This window comes from Nicotiana tabacum, chromosome 4 (assembly GCF_000715075.1).
Source record: "Nicotiana tabacum cultivar K326 chromosome 4, ASM71507v2, whole genome shotgun sequence".
Classification (NCBI taxonomy): domain Eukaryota; kingdom Viridiplantae; phylum Streptophyta; class Magnoliopsida; order Solanales; family Solanaceae; genus Nicotiana; species Nicotiana tabacum.
The window spans coordinates 132,551,714-132,565,759 of NC_134083.1; the positions used below are offsets into that span (position 1 = coordinate 132,551,714).

The following is a 14,046-nucleotide window of genomic DNA, read 5'->3' on the forward strand; positions in this document are numbered from 1 at the left end:
CAACATCAAAAATATGAAACGCATCCCAATTCAAGCCTAATGAAACTAATGAATTTTTAACTTCTACAATCGATGCCGAAACCTATCAAATCAACTCCGCTAACCTTACATTTTGCACACAAGTTATAATTGATAAAACAGATCTATTCCAACATCTGGAACCAAAATCTGAGCCCGATAACCACGAAGTCATCTCTCAGTCAAACTTCTCAACTCTCCAAACTTCTAATTTTTCAACTTTCGTCATTTCAAGCCAAAATCACCTACGGACCTCCAAGTCAATAATCGGACACACTCCTAAATCCAAAATACCATACAGAGCTATTGGAACCATCAAAACTCCATTCCGAAGCCATTAACACACAAGTCAATATCCGGTCAACTCTTTCAACTTAGACTTCCAACCTTGGGACTAAATGTCCCAATTCATTCTGAAATATCCCCGGAACCAAACCAACTACTCTGACAAGTCACATAACAATAATTGAACATAGAATAAGCAGTAAATGGGGGAACACGGCGATAACACTCAAAACGACCGACCAGGTCGTTACAATTTTTGATATATGAAGCATTTTGGTAATACACAATTGTAATGTAAATACGGGTTAACCCAAGAGGTGCGTCTGTTATATGTCTTTCTGATATATAGAGGATCGATAAAGTAATAGTGCATGAATACATAATTTTATTATGTATATATATCACATGCGACACTATTTCTTACTACACGCGCGAGACCTTGTTTTTGTTGACTTAATTGAGGACATTGTGATTACGGAAAATCATATTTTGATAATAATACATAGATCGCCATAGTCTGGTGTTCAAGATTGAGTTGGCATTGGTCAATTAAAGTTTATGGAGTTGGTTTTGAAAAGGTAGCCACAAATATTTTCTTTTGTCACTCTGAAAAAAGAAAAAAAAACTCTTTTTAAGAAAATTAAATTTTCTTCTTTTTTTTTGTTTTAAATTTTTTTTTTGTGCTAATTTAGCACAAGTGGGAGAATGTACGAAAATAGACTTATATTATTAAATATTTTATTTATATTTTGATCCGAGTTTGATGATAATCCATAAACAATGGGAAGGCACATCAAAATTTTATTAATTGGAGCTAGGTCCCCCTTTAGTCCGTATATAAATACACAATCAGGGTTATTTTATAACATTTGTTGTGTGTCTTTCATCAATTCGTGATATGGTTTAAAAAGGTATCCATGCATTCTTGCCAATTTAAATTATATTGTGTCCTAATATCATGTTTGATCTTGGGTTATATTGTATTACTAGTATTCTTACGTGATGGTCACTGCTCAGACAAAATTATTCCATCCCAACTCGGATGTTGTTTGGGATAGCTTGTTGGTCCTTAATCAGGCTCACATTTTTACCTTCAGCAGATGTACAACTGAAATGTGTGAAAACAATTGGAGTATTTTACAACAGTATTGTGGTTTTTTCTTTTCTAAATGTAAGGAAACGGAATTTAAATATATGGTTTCTAATCAGTAAGCGTTGTGTCACGACCCCAAATCCACTAGTCGTGATGACACCTAACCCAACCCGCTAGGTAAGCTAACTAATAACCATCCAATTTCAATAATATTAATAAGACAATTGAACAAAAGGAATTATCTGAATCTTATATATTTTTCCCAAGAACATATAATACAAATCATGAGCTTCTAAGAATAGAGTTTACAAAGCGGAAATGAAACAAATACATAGTTTGTTTGAATAGTACATAAACAGAGTTTTACAGATCTAAAGCTACCACGAACAAGAGGTAGCTACAGCCGGGATGCAGGTACATATTCAATCCAGCTCCCATCGAACACAGCAAAATCAGCAGCCAACATCTGCACGCAAGGTGGAGAAGTGTAGTATGAGTACAACCGACCCCATATACTCCATAAGTAACAAACCTAACCTTAGGTTGAAGGTAGTTACGAGCTAACAGAAAGGTCGGGTCCAACATCAATATTTTCCAACAGTTTAGAACATCATAGTACAATAACAAAAGAAGAATCTCAGAAATAAAAGGCTCAGTTCGTACACAGTTCCAGAAAAAAAAATAGGCATTTCTTTTCAAGTATCTCAGTGAAAATCCAAATCTTTTACCGAAAAGCCAATATACGAGTAAGTTTGAAAACTATGATTTTTTCCAAAACTCCTTTCAACAAATAGTAAGATGTTTCATTTTTCAGATAGCATGAGGAAGGTACTTCTCTATGCCTACATGTCAAGATACAAGTAAAATCATAAATGTCCCCAAAACTGGGTAACAGAAGGAAATGCACCTCTATGCATGTATCTCAAGTATGCATGTCAAATGCAATGCATCTCGATGATGAGCTCATGAACTCACACTCTCAGAGTACTCAATCTCATTGTCTCGCATTCTTTCTCACTATGATCAGCACACTCAAATACTTAGCGTTGTACCATACCCGCTGTGGCGTACAGCCCGATCCCTATTTATAGTCGACTGCGCTCACTGAGGGTGTACAGACTCCGGAGGGGCTCCTTTCATCCCAAGTGCTATAATCTGCACGGACAACTCACGTGCTGCACGGACAACTCACGGGCTGCATGAAAAACTCACGTGCCATAATATCAATATCTTGAATCGCACGGACAACTCACGTGCTATAGTGACAACATTCCTCACAAACAGGCCCCCGACCTCACTCAGTCATCAATCTTTCCAGTCTCACTCACAGGCTCACAATGTCATGAAACCAGCCCGACAACAATGATATGATGTATCGATAAATAACTGAGACTGAGATATGATATGAATGCATGAATATGACTGAGTACGAAATATCAATAAAATCAGTGAGATGACAGTAAGAAACACCACTATGGGTCCAAACAATATCAGCAAAATGCCTAAACATGATATCTAGCATGATTAACGGCTTAACTACTTTATCACATGATGAAAACACGGATATAAACAAAGTACCACTATACAGTGTCATGAAAACAACAGAGTCCCAATTCACATGGTGCAAGCTCACACGCCCGTCACCTAGCATGTGCGTCACCTCAATACCAATCCCATAACACGTATTTCGGGATTTCATACCCTCAGCACTAAGATTAGAAGAGTTACTTACCTCGAACAAGCCAATTCCAATACTGAGCAAGCCAAGCGATGCTCAAAAATGCCATCTCGTGCGTTCCGACCTCCGAACGGCCCGAAACTAACCAAAAACAACTCAAATACATCAAACAATGCTAAAGGAACCAATCTCGATCGAAAAGATCAAATCTTGAATCAAAAGTACAAATCGGCCAAAAGCCCAACCGGGCTCGCACCTCGAAACCCAATATAATTTATAAAATTCGATAACCCATTCAATTATGAGTCCAACCACACTAGTTTCACTCAATTCCGACTCCAATTCGATGTTCAAAACTCAAAAATTCATATAATGAAACTTTAGGCCAAAACCCCCAATTTTCTCTTTAAAATTCATCAACCAAAAGCTTGAATCGAAGATAAATTCATGATATAAAATCAAAAATGAGTAGGGAACACTTACCCCAATTCATATGGTGAAAATTGCTTCAAGAATCGCCTCAATCCGAGCTCCATAGCTCCAAAAATGCAAAAATGGCCGAAACCCTCGAAATAGAGTACTTTATAATCACTGAGCGAATTAATGAATCGCGGTCGCGGAAATACCTTCGCGATCGCGAAGAAGAAAATGCACTGCCCCTGAAAATACACTATGCGATCGCGTAATAATCTATGCGATCGCGAAGCACAAACTGCTCAGTCTCGAAAAGAACATACGCGAACGCAGCCCCAAGCTCGCGAACACGATGAAGAAGCCATGAAGTCCTGCCCAGCTCAGCTCTACAATGCGAACGCGTGCACACCTACGCGAATGCGATGCTCGATCTGCAATAACCTATGCGAACGCGGACCCATATTCGCGAACGCGGTGAAGAAACACCCAGCCTCAATTTTTCTCATTACGCGATCGCATCTCTCAGTTCGTGATCGCGAAGAACACTGTGTGTACCAGACATCAGCAGAACCAGCAGTGAAGAATGAAGGAAAAACAGCCCTAAACCAGTCCGAAACTCACCCAGGCCCCTCAAGGCCACGTCCATACATACCAACAAGTCTCATAACATAACACGGACCTACTCGAGGTCTCAAAACACACATAACAACATCGGAACGACGAATCACTCTCAATTCGGATTCAATGAACTTTGAAACTTCAACGTCCACAACCGATGCCGAAACCTATCAAATCACGTCCGATTGACCTCAAATTTTGTACACAAGTCACATTTGACATTACGGACCTAGTTCTACTTCAGGAATTGAAATCCGACCCCGATATCAAAAAGTCCACTCCCGCTAAAACTTTCCAAAATTCCAACTTTCGCCAGTTCAAGACAAATTCTACTACGGACCTCCAAATCACAATTCGAACGCGCTCCTAAGTCCAAAATCACCCAACGGACCTACCGGAACCATCAAAACTCCGATCCGGGTTCAAATTCACCAAAAGTCAAACTTGATCAACTCTCCCAATTTAAAGCTTCAACAATGAAATCCATTCTTCCAATTTGATTCCGAAATACCTGAAAACCAAAATAGACGATTCCCACAAATCAAAATACATAATACGGAGCTACTCACGCCCGTAAACTGCCAAGCGAAGTGCAAATGCTCAAAACGACCGATTGGGTCGTTACACGTTGTCTATCCATAGTTCTATCTTGAAGATTTTCAATTTTGTGCCAATCCGCGTACTTGAAAATAGCATCAACATTGGAAGTTCAAAGGACATAAAATTGCAAATATCTACAACTCACTTTTCTCCGTAAAAGTAACTCGAACTAAAATCAAACCTATCAACTTCATATTTGTATTTTCTGAGAGTAATATTTGCATTAGCTAGAATTGTCTTCTAAAAGAAACATTATTCCTTTTTTTGTGTGTGACAAGGGATGTTGTGAGTTGTGACTGCTCGTACAAGGTACTCTTCATCAGCAACAATTTTCTTTTTCAAACAATTGACCTACGATCAAATAACTCCCACGAGCTGTTGTAAATCATTATAAGTTAGAGGCAAAGTGTATAAATTTAGTACTCCCTTTTTTTCCCCTCTCCACCTTTCTCCAAATTTTATATTTCATTGACATTAGAATTAAACTCACTTATTGCGGGGGAGACTCCTATTAGTATCACTTGATTGTAAGTCTTGATGGTAAATATTAATTGAATTTAGCTTTTATACACTATTAGTTCAAAAGAGTATCTATACTAGTAGCTAATTAATTACCTAAAATAATTAGAATTAACTGAAAATAATAAGTGGAACTAACTATATGATAAAATAAGGCAGGCCGAGAATTGATAAAATTACACAACTAATATAAAGTTAATTAGTGCTGCATTAATGTATATAAATTAAATCCGTATTCTCCTCCTCAATTCAACACTTGTACGTGTTAGTTCAAATAAGCTACAAGAAAATGTCAATGGAAATAAACACCAAGTATCAAAGGCATAAGAGTCATTACAGAAAGTCGAAGACTGAGATAGATGGTCGGACAAGGAAGCTCAAAAGCGGTTTCTATACAAACCAAAAGCCAAAGACTCAGATAGCTAGTAGTAGTAGTATTATTATTCTTCTTCTTTCTTATTTTCCTCATAGTCTTCAGTGATTTCGCCGAGTGGAACCGTTTTAGAAAGAGAAAGTGTTGAAACTCTATGTGAATATTATCCGCTTTATCATCCTCGTCTTCTTCTTCTTTCTTTCTTCTCTACCTTTTGTCTTTTTGCTTCTTTAGCATTCAATTCTTCATTTTCTTATCTTCTCATCAAAAACCTTAGCCTTTTTCTTAAATAACACCACCGACTGGACTATCCTTTCCTCTCTTTGGTTTTATCTGATTATGGTGATCTTGAACAACTCTATAAGTAGCTCCGTAGTACAAGCAAATAGTAAAAGAATAGTTATCATCTTCTGCTTTATAAATTTGAGAAATGGGATTTGAGAGAGCTTTTGTTGAGAGTTCACCTGAGCAAGAAAATAAGCTTTTTGTTGGTGTTTCTTATATGGATTCCTCTAACAAAAACCAAGACCCGTTAGAGAGTAATAATCAGATATCATTTGGAGGTCAGCATCAACATCATCAACAACAGTTTTTTTATAATCATCATCAACAACAGCAGCTTCAAAATAATAATCAGATATCTTTTGGGATGATGCAACAATCATCTTCTGCTATTCCTGGAAGTCTCATGTAATTAAATTCATTTTCCTTGTTTGTCATATCAAATTTAGAGATGCCTCAAAAAATTAAATCCCATGTTATCATTTATTTTTTATTGACTTTTATTTTTCTTGGTTTTGTGGATGAGCAGAAGCAAAGACAGTGCTGGAGCTTATGATTTAGGTGAACTAGATCAAGCACTTTTTCAATATCTTGATGGCCAAGACCCTTCATCAATCCAAGAACAAAGACGTGAGCTTTTGATTTTTTTTTCCTTCTTTTTTTGTCCTTTATTTTTCATGTCTTCTGAGTTCTGATCAATAAAGGGACTTAGCTTTTTGTTTATATTTAATTTTAGGTCTTTTCCGTTGAGATTCTCTCCATGGGGAATAGTTATTTTCCAGTCATGAGAAAAGCATGCTTTCAGATAAATTGAAATCTCTCATAGCACTCCTTTGACCAGATCCTCTCACAGCAAAAACAATTTCCCTTTCTTTTTTTTTTTTCTTTTTTTTTCTGATTTCAAGAAAATAAAAGTAGCTTTCAGCCTTTTTCAGTTTCAGCTCATCTTTTTGTTTTCTCACATATACCAAATCTGCTTCTACTGTAAAATGTACGAATTAAATAAAAGATTTTTTTTTTTAATCTCTGTTCTGAGCTTCTTTTGAGAGACTAAAGTGCATGACCTGTCAGAAATACAGAAACTCTCTTTCTTGAGAAGAAAGGATCTTTGAAATCTTAATTTAATTAAAAAGAATTTTGTCTGTGGTATAATTGCAGAAAATTCAGGGATGAGACCACCAACTCTGAACATATTTCCATCTCAACCCATGCATGTCGAGCCATCAACAACAAATACGGTAAGTTAGATTATATAAATATGGATAAAATATAGGGTATCTATATTCAAGAAACCGTTAAACATTTTTTTTTTATTTTTCTTGCTATTAACAACTTTATATAGGTTTTTTAATTAAGACCTACTGAATTATTTTCCTTGTTATTTCCTGTGTTTGGTAGATGAATACTGGATTAGTTTCTCCAGCAATGAGTGGTTCCAAGAGATCATCTCAGCCGTCCATGGAGTTGTCCAATAATCTCAAAAATAACGATGCTCCTTCTGCTTCTGGTCCTGAACCACCAAAAGCTGCTAAGGTATTTTAATGCAAAATTTCATTTTTGTATATATTTGTTCTTTATAGATACTATAGTATTTCGTTTTTATTTTAATTTCTTCTTAAAGATCTAATGTTTTCCTTCAATGTGGTGACAGCGAGAGGGAAACAGGAAGGGTCCAACTTCAAGTTCAGAGCAAGATGGACCAAAAACACCAGATCCGAAGGTGAGACTTCTGGTTTTATCAATTGAGGAAATTTTATCTGTTTATCTTCCCTTTTACTAATTTACATAGTATTAATTTTGTGGAATTTTAATTTAACTTTCCTTGCAGACATTAAGGAGACTTGCTCAGAATAGAGAGGCAGCAAGGAAAAGTAGGCTTAGGAAAAAGGTACTCCTTATTATTCACTTTTGAGTTATTGTTGTTGTTTCTGTTAAAACATTTTCTTTGGGCATTATTCTGTGGAAAAACTTTGTTTTGATCTACTTAGCTTGCTATTTCGTTACAGGCTTATGTTCAACAGCTAGAGTCAAGTAGAATCAGGCTTACTCAATTAGAGCAAGAGCTACAAAGGGCTAGAGCACAAGTATTATATTTCCCTTCTAACTAACTCATCTTATTTTAGAGATTTACCTACTTTAGTTTTTTTTTATTAAATTTTTTCAAGAAAATAAAAATTCCCTAAAATTTGCATTTTTTAGGGATACTATTTTGGAGGAAACTCTCTTTTAGGAGGAGAAAAAAACCTTCCTGTTAATATGGGCAACATGAGCTCAGGTACATCTGCATTTTTCCCTTTATTGTTTGTTTCTTTTTTTACATTTTGGATTTAACTTATATATTCACTGGCAGTATATTTAACATATAGCAAATAGCTACCTCATTTTTCAGGATACTAATCCCAATTATTAAGGAAATTACCTATAGTTATCTTTTTAGATAATCTGTGTAAAAGTTTGTTTATGTGGAGCTGATTTTGCTTGAATGTAGATGCTGCAGTTTTCGACATGGAGTATGCGAGGTGGCTAGAGGAACACCATCGACTAATGTGCGAGCTTCGAAACGCAGTGCAAGAGCATTTTCTAGAAAACGAGCTTCGAATCTATGTCGACAATTGTGTAACACATTACGACGAGATAATGAACCTCAAGAGTATGCTTGCAAAATCTGATGTCTTTCATCTTGTTTCTGGTATGTGGAAGACTCCAGCTGAACGTTGCTTCATGTGGATGGGAGGGTTTCGGCCATCTGAGCTCCTCAAAGTACGTATACGTAACAAAAACCTAACAGAAAATTACATCACAATCAAGAATGATTAAAGATACATGCATGCAAACCCTAATTTACATATGATAAAATGTTCTTTTTTTATAATCACAATATTCGAACTAACTTGCGTACCCTTTGACTATTTTATATACTCACAAAACAAAATAATTTTTGCACCACCTAAAATATAATTGCAAGTAATATTTGTAAAAAGTAGGATTAAAAATCTAAAAAATATGGACAAGTACTTGATCAACAGGTCAAAATATATTGATAATTCTAGTATTAGCGTATCGGAGTATGAGTTAAATATTAGGATAAATGTACTTTTTAACTCTCTTTTTTCTCATTTTATATTGAGTAGTAAAATTTGTGTTTAAATTTCCAACTGGGTTGACAAAGGTTGGAGAGACATCATGAGATGCCTCACGAGGGATACAAGAAGTTAATTCCATGGGTGGAACTTGTGAGAACATCTCATGATGTTCTGTAATTTCTGTTATGTACGTAATACTATCAATGAATGACGAAGTAAGACATCCCCAAGCTTTCCCTTTTAGGATCACGTTAGGTATTATTCCATACTCAACCATAAAGCCATGTCTGTTACCACCTTTCTTCTGGTTTTCTTCCCATTATATTTCTCCCTTATATCTAGTTGAATATTATGTGTATGCGTGTTTATACACATAATGTTCACTTCTTGTTATCGAGCTCTTATTTAAGTGATCTATAGTGTAATTCTTTTTTTTATATCGTGGGTATAACTAAAATCCTTATTTTTTTAAAATACACACAAGAAAAACCTATATGTGATAATTTCTCGATATCTTATACTATACGTGTAATAGTGGGGTCGAGGAGTGATGAATCTTGCACGGTTATCAGATACCCTATCTCTATCTTTGTCTCTATATTTCATTGACACAAAGAAACAGTCATGCTTTCTTCTAGATCTATCAACCTTTAGTTCGGGGTAAGAAGAAACAAAAGACCTTTTGGTAATTATATTGTGAACTACAACAACCTCCACGTCTGTTTTTTTTAATCAAGATCGTACTTTCTGATTATTGTTAATAGTATTTTGGAAGTTTATATTTGGATAAGCTAATGATCTTAGTTTGGTTTCATTTTTTTTTTGTTGGAATGATTAGATTATCCTGAGTCAGATTGAGCCATTAACAGAACAACAACTTATGGGGATTTGTGGGTTACAACAATCAACACAAGAAGCAGAGGATGCACTCTCTCAAGGGCTTGAAGCTCTTAATCACTCTCTCTCAGACACCATTGCCTCTGATGCATTGTCTTGCCCTCAGAACATGGCCAATTACATGGGCCAAATGGCTCTTGCCATGAACAAACTTTCCACTCTTGAAGGTTTTGTTCGACAGGTACGTGAAGTTATAAAGCCTCTCCGGTAAAATGAAGAGTTTAAAGTTAAATTATTTTTAATTGTAAAAATGTGTCCTTCTTTTTGGAACGCACGAATAAAAAAAGTGTATCATCTAAATTGAAACAAAGGGAGGAATAAATAATTTTTATACCATCAATACATAACAGTTAATTTTTAAAAATTTAAGTGATCTTAAGGAATACAAAGGAATACACTACCTTTTCCCACAACAGTATTATAACAAAGAGATAAAGTAGTGCAAGTGATGTTGATGGATAGGTAGGGCCAAAGAGAAGAAGAATCTGCTCCTACTTGAGTTGGAAAACCTACTCCATCTGATGACCTACTACTTTCTCCAGCTGATTTTCTATATCTAATTAAACAAATACGTACATGCCCTAAAATTAATGGCCGTAAACTATAGGGAAACCCTCGGCTACAGAAAGATGTCATTGGTTTTGGTCACACAGATTTTCTAAATATTGCTGTTGATCTCGAGGAAAAAATATGTGGGACCCCTAGTGAGGATATATTATTTCTGTCCCATATGTGTCCTCACACATATACATAGGAAAAGAACGAGAAGTAACAAATTTAATATCATTCTGAATTAATTCTCTAATGTTCGAACATTTCTCATCCATAAAATTGCTTAAGTTAATTACCTTAACCAAAAAAGGGAAAAAGAAATAATATAAAGAGTACATCATCTTCTTTCATTCCAAATTCAAATACAATGGGAAAGGCAATTTACAGACACATTAGTTTTCTTATGGAGGAAAATGGCTTAATGCTGTGAGAACTAGGAGCATATAAGACCTAATAGCATAGAGTATCTTTAATTATCAATTTTGCAAGAAATTTCTCAATCAAAGTCACAAGGAAGAACAGATTTATAGAAAGGACACTACGAAATAGGGGAGTGGCTCAAAAATATCCATATCATATACTCTCTCCGTTTCAATTTATGTGAACCTATTTCATTTTTAATCTGTGCCAAAAAGAATGTCATTTTTCCTTATTTGAAAATAATTTACCTTAATGCAATGATTTATTTCCTTATTTGGAAATAATTTACCTTAATTTACCTTACCTTATATGTGCCTCATTTTACACCACAAATTCAAAAGTCTTCTCTCTTTTATTAAATTTCGTGCCCAGTCAAATGAGTTCACGTAAATTGAAACGGAGGAAGTATAATTTAGGCCCATATAAGTATGATGTCATAATTAGAAACCTTTTGACTTAAACTACATTAAATAGACCATACATTTATATCCACCATGACCCCCTAGTTTCTTAAAAGAATGGGAGAGAAAAGGAAATCCATTATCAACTTCACATAATTACATGAAAGTCATGGAACTTGACTCTCTTAAGTCATTCTTTTACTCAACATAGAAACTTAGGGACTTTACTTTTGAAACTTATAATTCTTGTATTTATAATAAATGTGAAAGATCATTTCTTGGTTCCTTTTCTGTTGTGTTTTCTTTTCTTCTCATGGTTGCTAAATGTTGACAAAACGTTATGATTGTTAATTTTTAGAAAGCCACATTTTCCCCTCATTGTAAATTTGAGAATACATTGTTGTTTTCTAAATTGTACCTTAATTGTTTTTGTTATCCAAAAATAAGACAGCTGACTGTTTGTCTTTCCAAAAGGTTGTTTTCAATAATCTAATTATTTCGACACTACATATAAAAATAATTTATTCTAAATATATAGATTGTATTTCAAATACTCCAACGTAAAACCATTAGTTTCTAATTGAGATGCCACCTACAAGGTAGTATAAGCTGATTTTCTCGTTGAAACTACTAACTTTTTTTTTAATGCATCTTTCCACCATAGATTCTCTTTATAATGCCTTTTCTATGCATTTTATCTGTACAAAATTTGCATTAGAGTGGTCGATATACAATTGCTCACGCCGCCAAGATCCAACTATATATTATTTCCTTTCGTAGTTCCCTCATAGTTGTTCTCTTACCTTTACCAATGTCTAGAAAATTAAAGGAAAGTAACTGAGGGGGTTTTTTTTGGGGGGGGGGGGGGGGTAACGAAGTCGGATTAAAAAACTAAGTTTTATAAAATCGTAAAGTATGTTCGTAGTCCATTCGACAATCAAATCAATCACTACAAAGTCAGAAGATTATAGGATTGCCACATATTTCTGAACTCCTTGTCAATATTAAACTCTTAATAAAAGAATAAAGTAATCCCTTCAAAAGTCAAACTTATATGCATGACTTCTTACTTATTTTGTTTATTTGATTTCACCTACAATTATGTTGAATAAACTAATTCTTGACAAAATTAAATTAGAAACATTGGAGAATAAATGATTGTTTATTTTTCACTTACAGGCAGATAATTTGAGGCACCAAACAATTCATCGGCTGCATCAATTACTCACAACTCGTCAAGCCGCTAGGTGTTTTCTGGCAATCGCTGAATATTTTCATCGGCTTCGAGCTCTCAGCTCTCTTTGGCTTGCGCGCCCTCGACAAGAATAAGATGAAAAAAAAAGTACTTAATTTTAGTTAGCTAGCTGAGCTTCTATAATCTTTCTTTATCTATTTCCCTTCAATATTTATGTTTTTTATTTTATTTTCTCCCTCCCTACTCTCTCCAGTTAACCTTTACTTTTCATAGAGATGTATAGATAAACAAAAGAAATAACTAGAGTAAATGATAAAAGTAGAAGCTGGAACTCCACTTTCTTTGATCTTGTTATCTTGTTGGATTGAGAAATCTTGGTTAATTTTCAACCTAAGGAAGCAGCCTTCTCTGACTGAGAATTTTAGACTGTGGTAAATAATGAATGATGATTGGGGTTTTGAACATGTACCCACAACATATCTCTTAATGAAAAAAAAAAATTAGTTGAGATACAACATCAACAACAACAACAACCCAATGTATTCCCACAAGTTGAGATACGATCTGTAGATATCTTTTATGTGAAAAATCAACTTGACAAATTAGAACTGATCATAAAAAAAGGATTAAAAGGGCATTCAGTGTACGAAACTCTCGCTATGCATATGGTTTTCAAAAATGTCATACCATATTAAATCTATTATAATTGGTACACCATCTTGCCTTACTAAAAAACATTAAAAATAAAATAAAATTATTGAGTAATATTTGTGGGACCTTCAAGGAGGAAGACATTTGATAAGAGAGACAAAATGGGCAATGGATGTGTTGTGACATTCATTCATCCATTTGGACATTGTTGCAACTGCTCACAGGGTATTAGATGGCATTTTGTGTAACAGAAAACAAGACCAACTCTGGTAGCTATTCAAATTTGGTTTGTTTTACATTTTCCACTTGGAAATAAAATTGTGTTGTACCTTTTCAAGATTCCATGGTATTCTGGATAGTTATGGACTTATGGTGGAAGACTATTTTGATTGCAACAGGAAAAGATTAGGTGATCTAAATTTCTGAGTATATGCAAATCCTAACCCAAAGTCAAACAAACATAATCATATTTAAAAGGATTAGCGAAAGAAAAGGATTAGTTAGACTATGAATACAAAATTCAGCAATGAAACTTTAGGGTCGTACACATTTCATGCCTAAATTAGAATTCTTTGTTTATAGAATTAGTGTCCAATAATAGGGATGCTTCACCTGCTTCCTTTACCTCTAAGAATTATTAGTTTTTTATGGCAATTCAAAAATGCTACTCTAATCATCAAAAGGTATATATGGTTATCATGGAAAAGATATTCTCTTAGTCTCATTTTTTATTGCCATTATTATTTAGAAAGTCAAAATAGTTTTCTTTTGATCATAATATTTTTAAACATTCTTATATGATTTTAATTACATAAAAAGATTGAGTAAAATATAAAATATATTGATTTACTTTTTCTAATTTTAAATATGCAAATTATAAAAATAATTGTGTCCGAATCGAAAAGCCTATGATACTTTAAATTTGGTTTTTTTTTTTAGACGAAATAATTAATTTATATATTATACT

At 34.3% G+C, this 14,046-nt stretch overlaps 1 protein-coding gene across 2 annotated transcripts; it reads left to right on the top strand.

Moving 5' to 3' along the window:
* The first annotated feature begins 5,535 nt into the window (after positions 1 to 5,535).
* LOC107778263 (bZIP transcription factor TGA10-like) lies at positions 5,536 to 12,772 on the top strand. 2 transcript variants are annotated; one of them, XM_016598486.2, is made up of 11 exons: positions 5,536 to 6,288; positions 6,410 to 6,510; positions 7,039 to 7,118; positions 7,279 to 7,413; positions 7,532 to 7,600; positions 7,709 to 7,768; positions 7,887 to 7,964; positions 8,080 to 8,155; positions 8,378 to 8,640; positions 9,802 to 10,041; positions 12,413 to 12,772. In XM_016598486.2, exons 1-11 carry the CDS (start codon positions 6,029 to 6,031, stop codon positions 12,560 to 12,562), a joined length of 1,512 nt encoding a protein of 503 aa, XP_016453972.1. In that variant the 5' UTR covers positions 5,536 to 6,028; the 3' UTR covers positions 12,563 to 12,772. The 2 variants fall into 2 exon arrangements, with proteins under 2 accessions (XP_016453972.1, XP_016453970.1); XM_016598484.2 differs by having other exon boundaries at positions 5,538 to 6,288; positions 8,369 to 8,640.
* The last annotated feature ends 1,274 nt before the right edge of the window (positions 12,773 to 14,046 follow it).

Excerpts from the sequence above, each read along its gene's own strand:
- LOC107778263 (XM_016598484.2), top strand. The coding sequence starts at position 6,029 with ATGGGATTTGAGAGAGCTTTTGTTGAGAGTTCACCTGAGCAAGAAAAT. Across the intron at positions 7,601-7,708 it reads CAAAAACACCAGATCCGAAG|ACATTAAGGAGACTTGCTCA; the intron begins GTGAGACTTCTG and ends CTTTCCTTGCAG. Across the intron at positions 10,042-12,412 it reads TTGAAGGTTTTGTTCGACAG|GCAGATAATTTGAGGCACCA; the intron begins GTACGTGAAGTT and ends TTTCACTTACAG.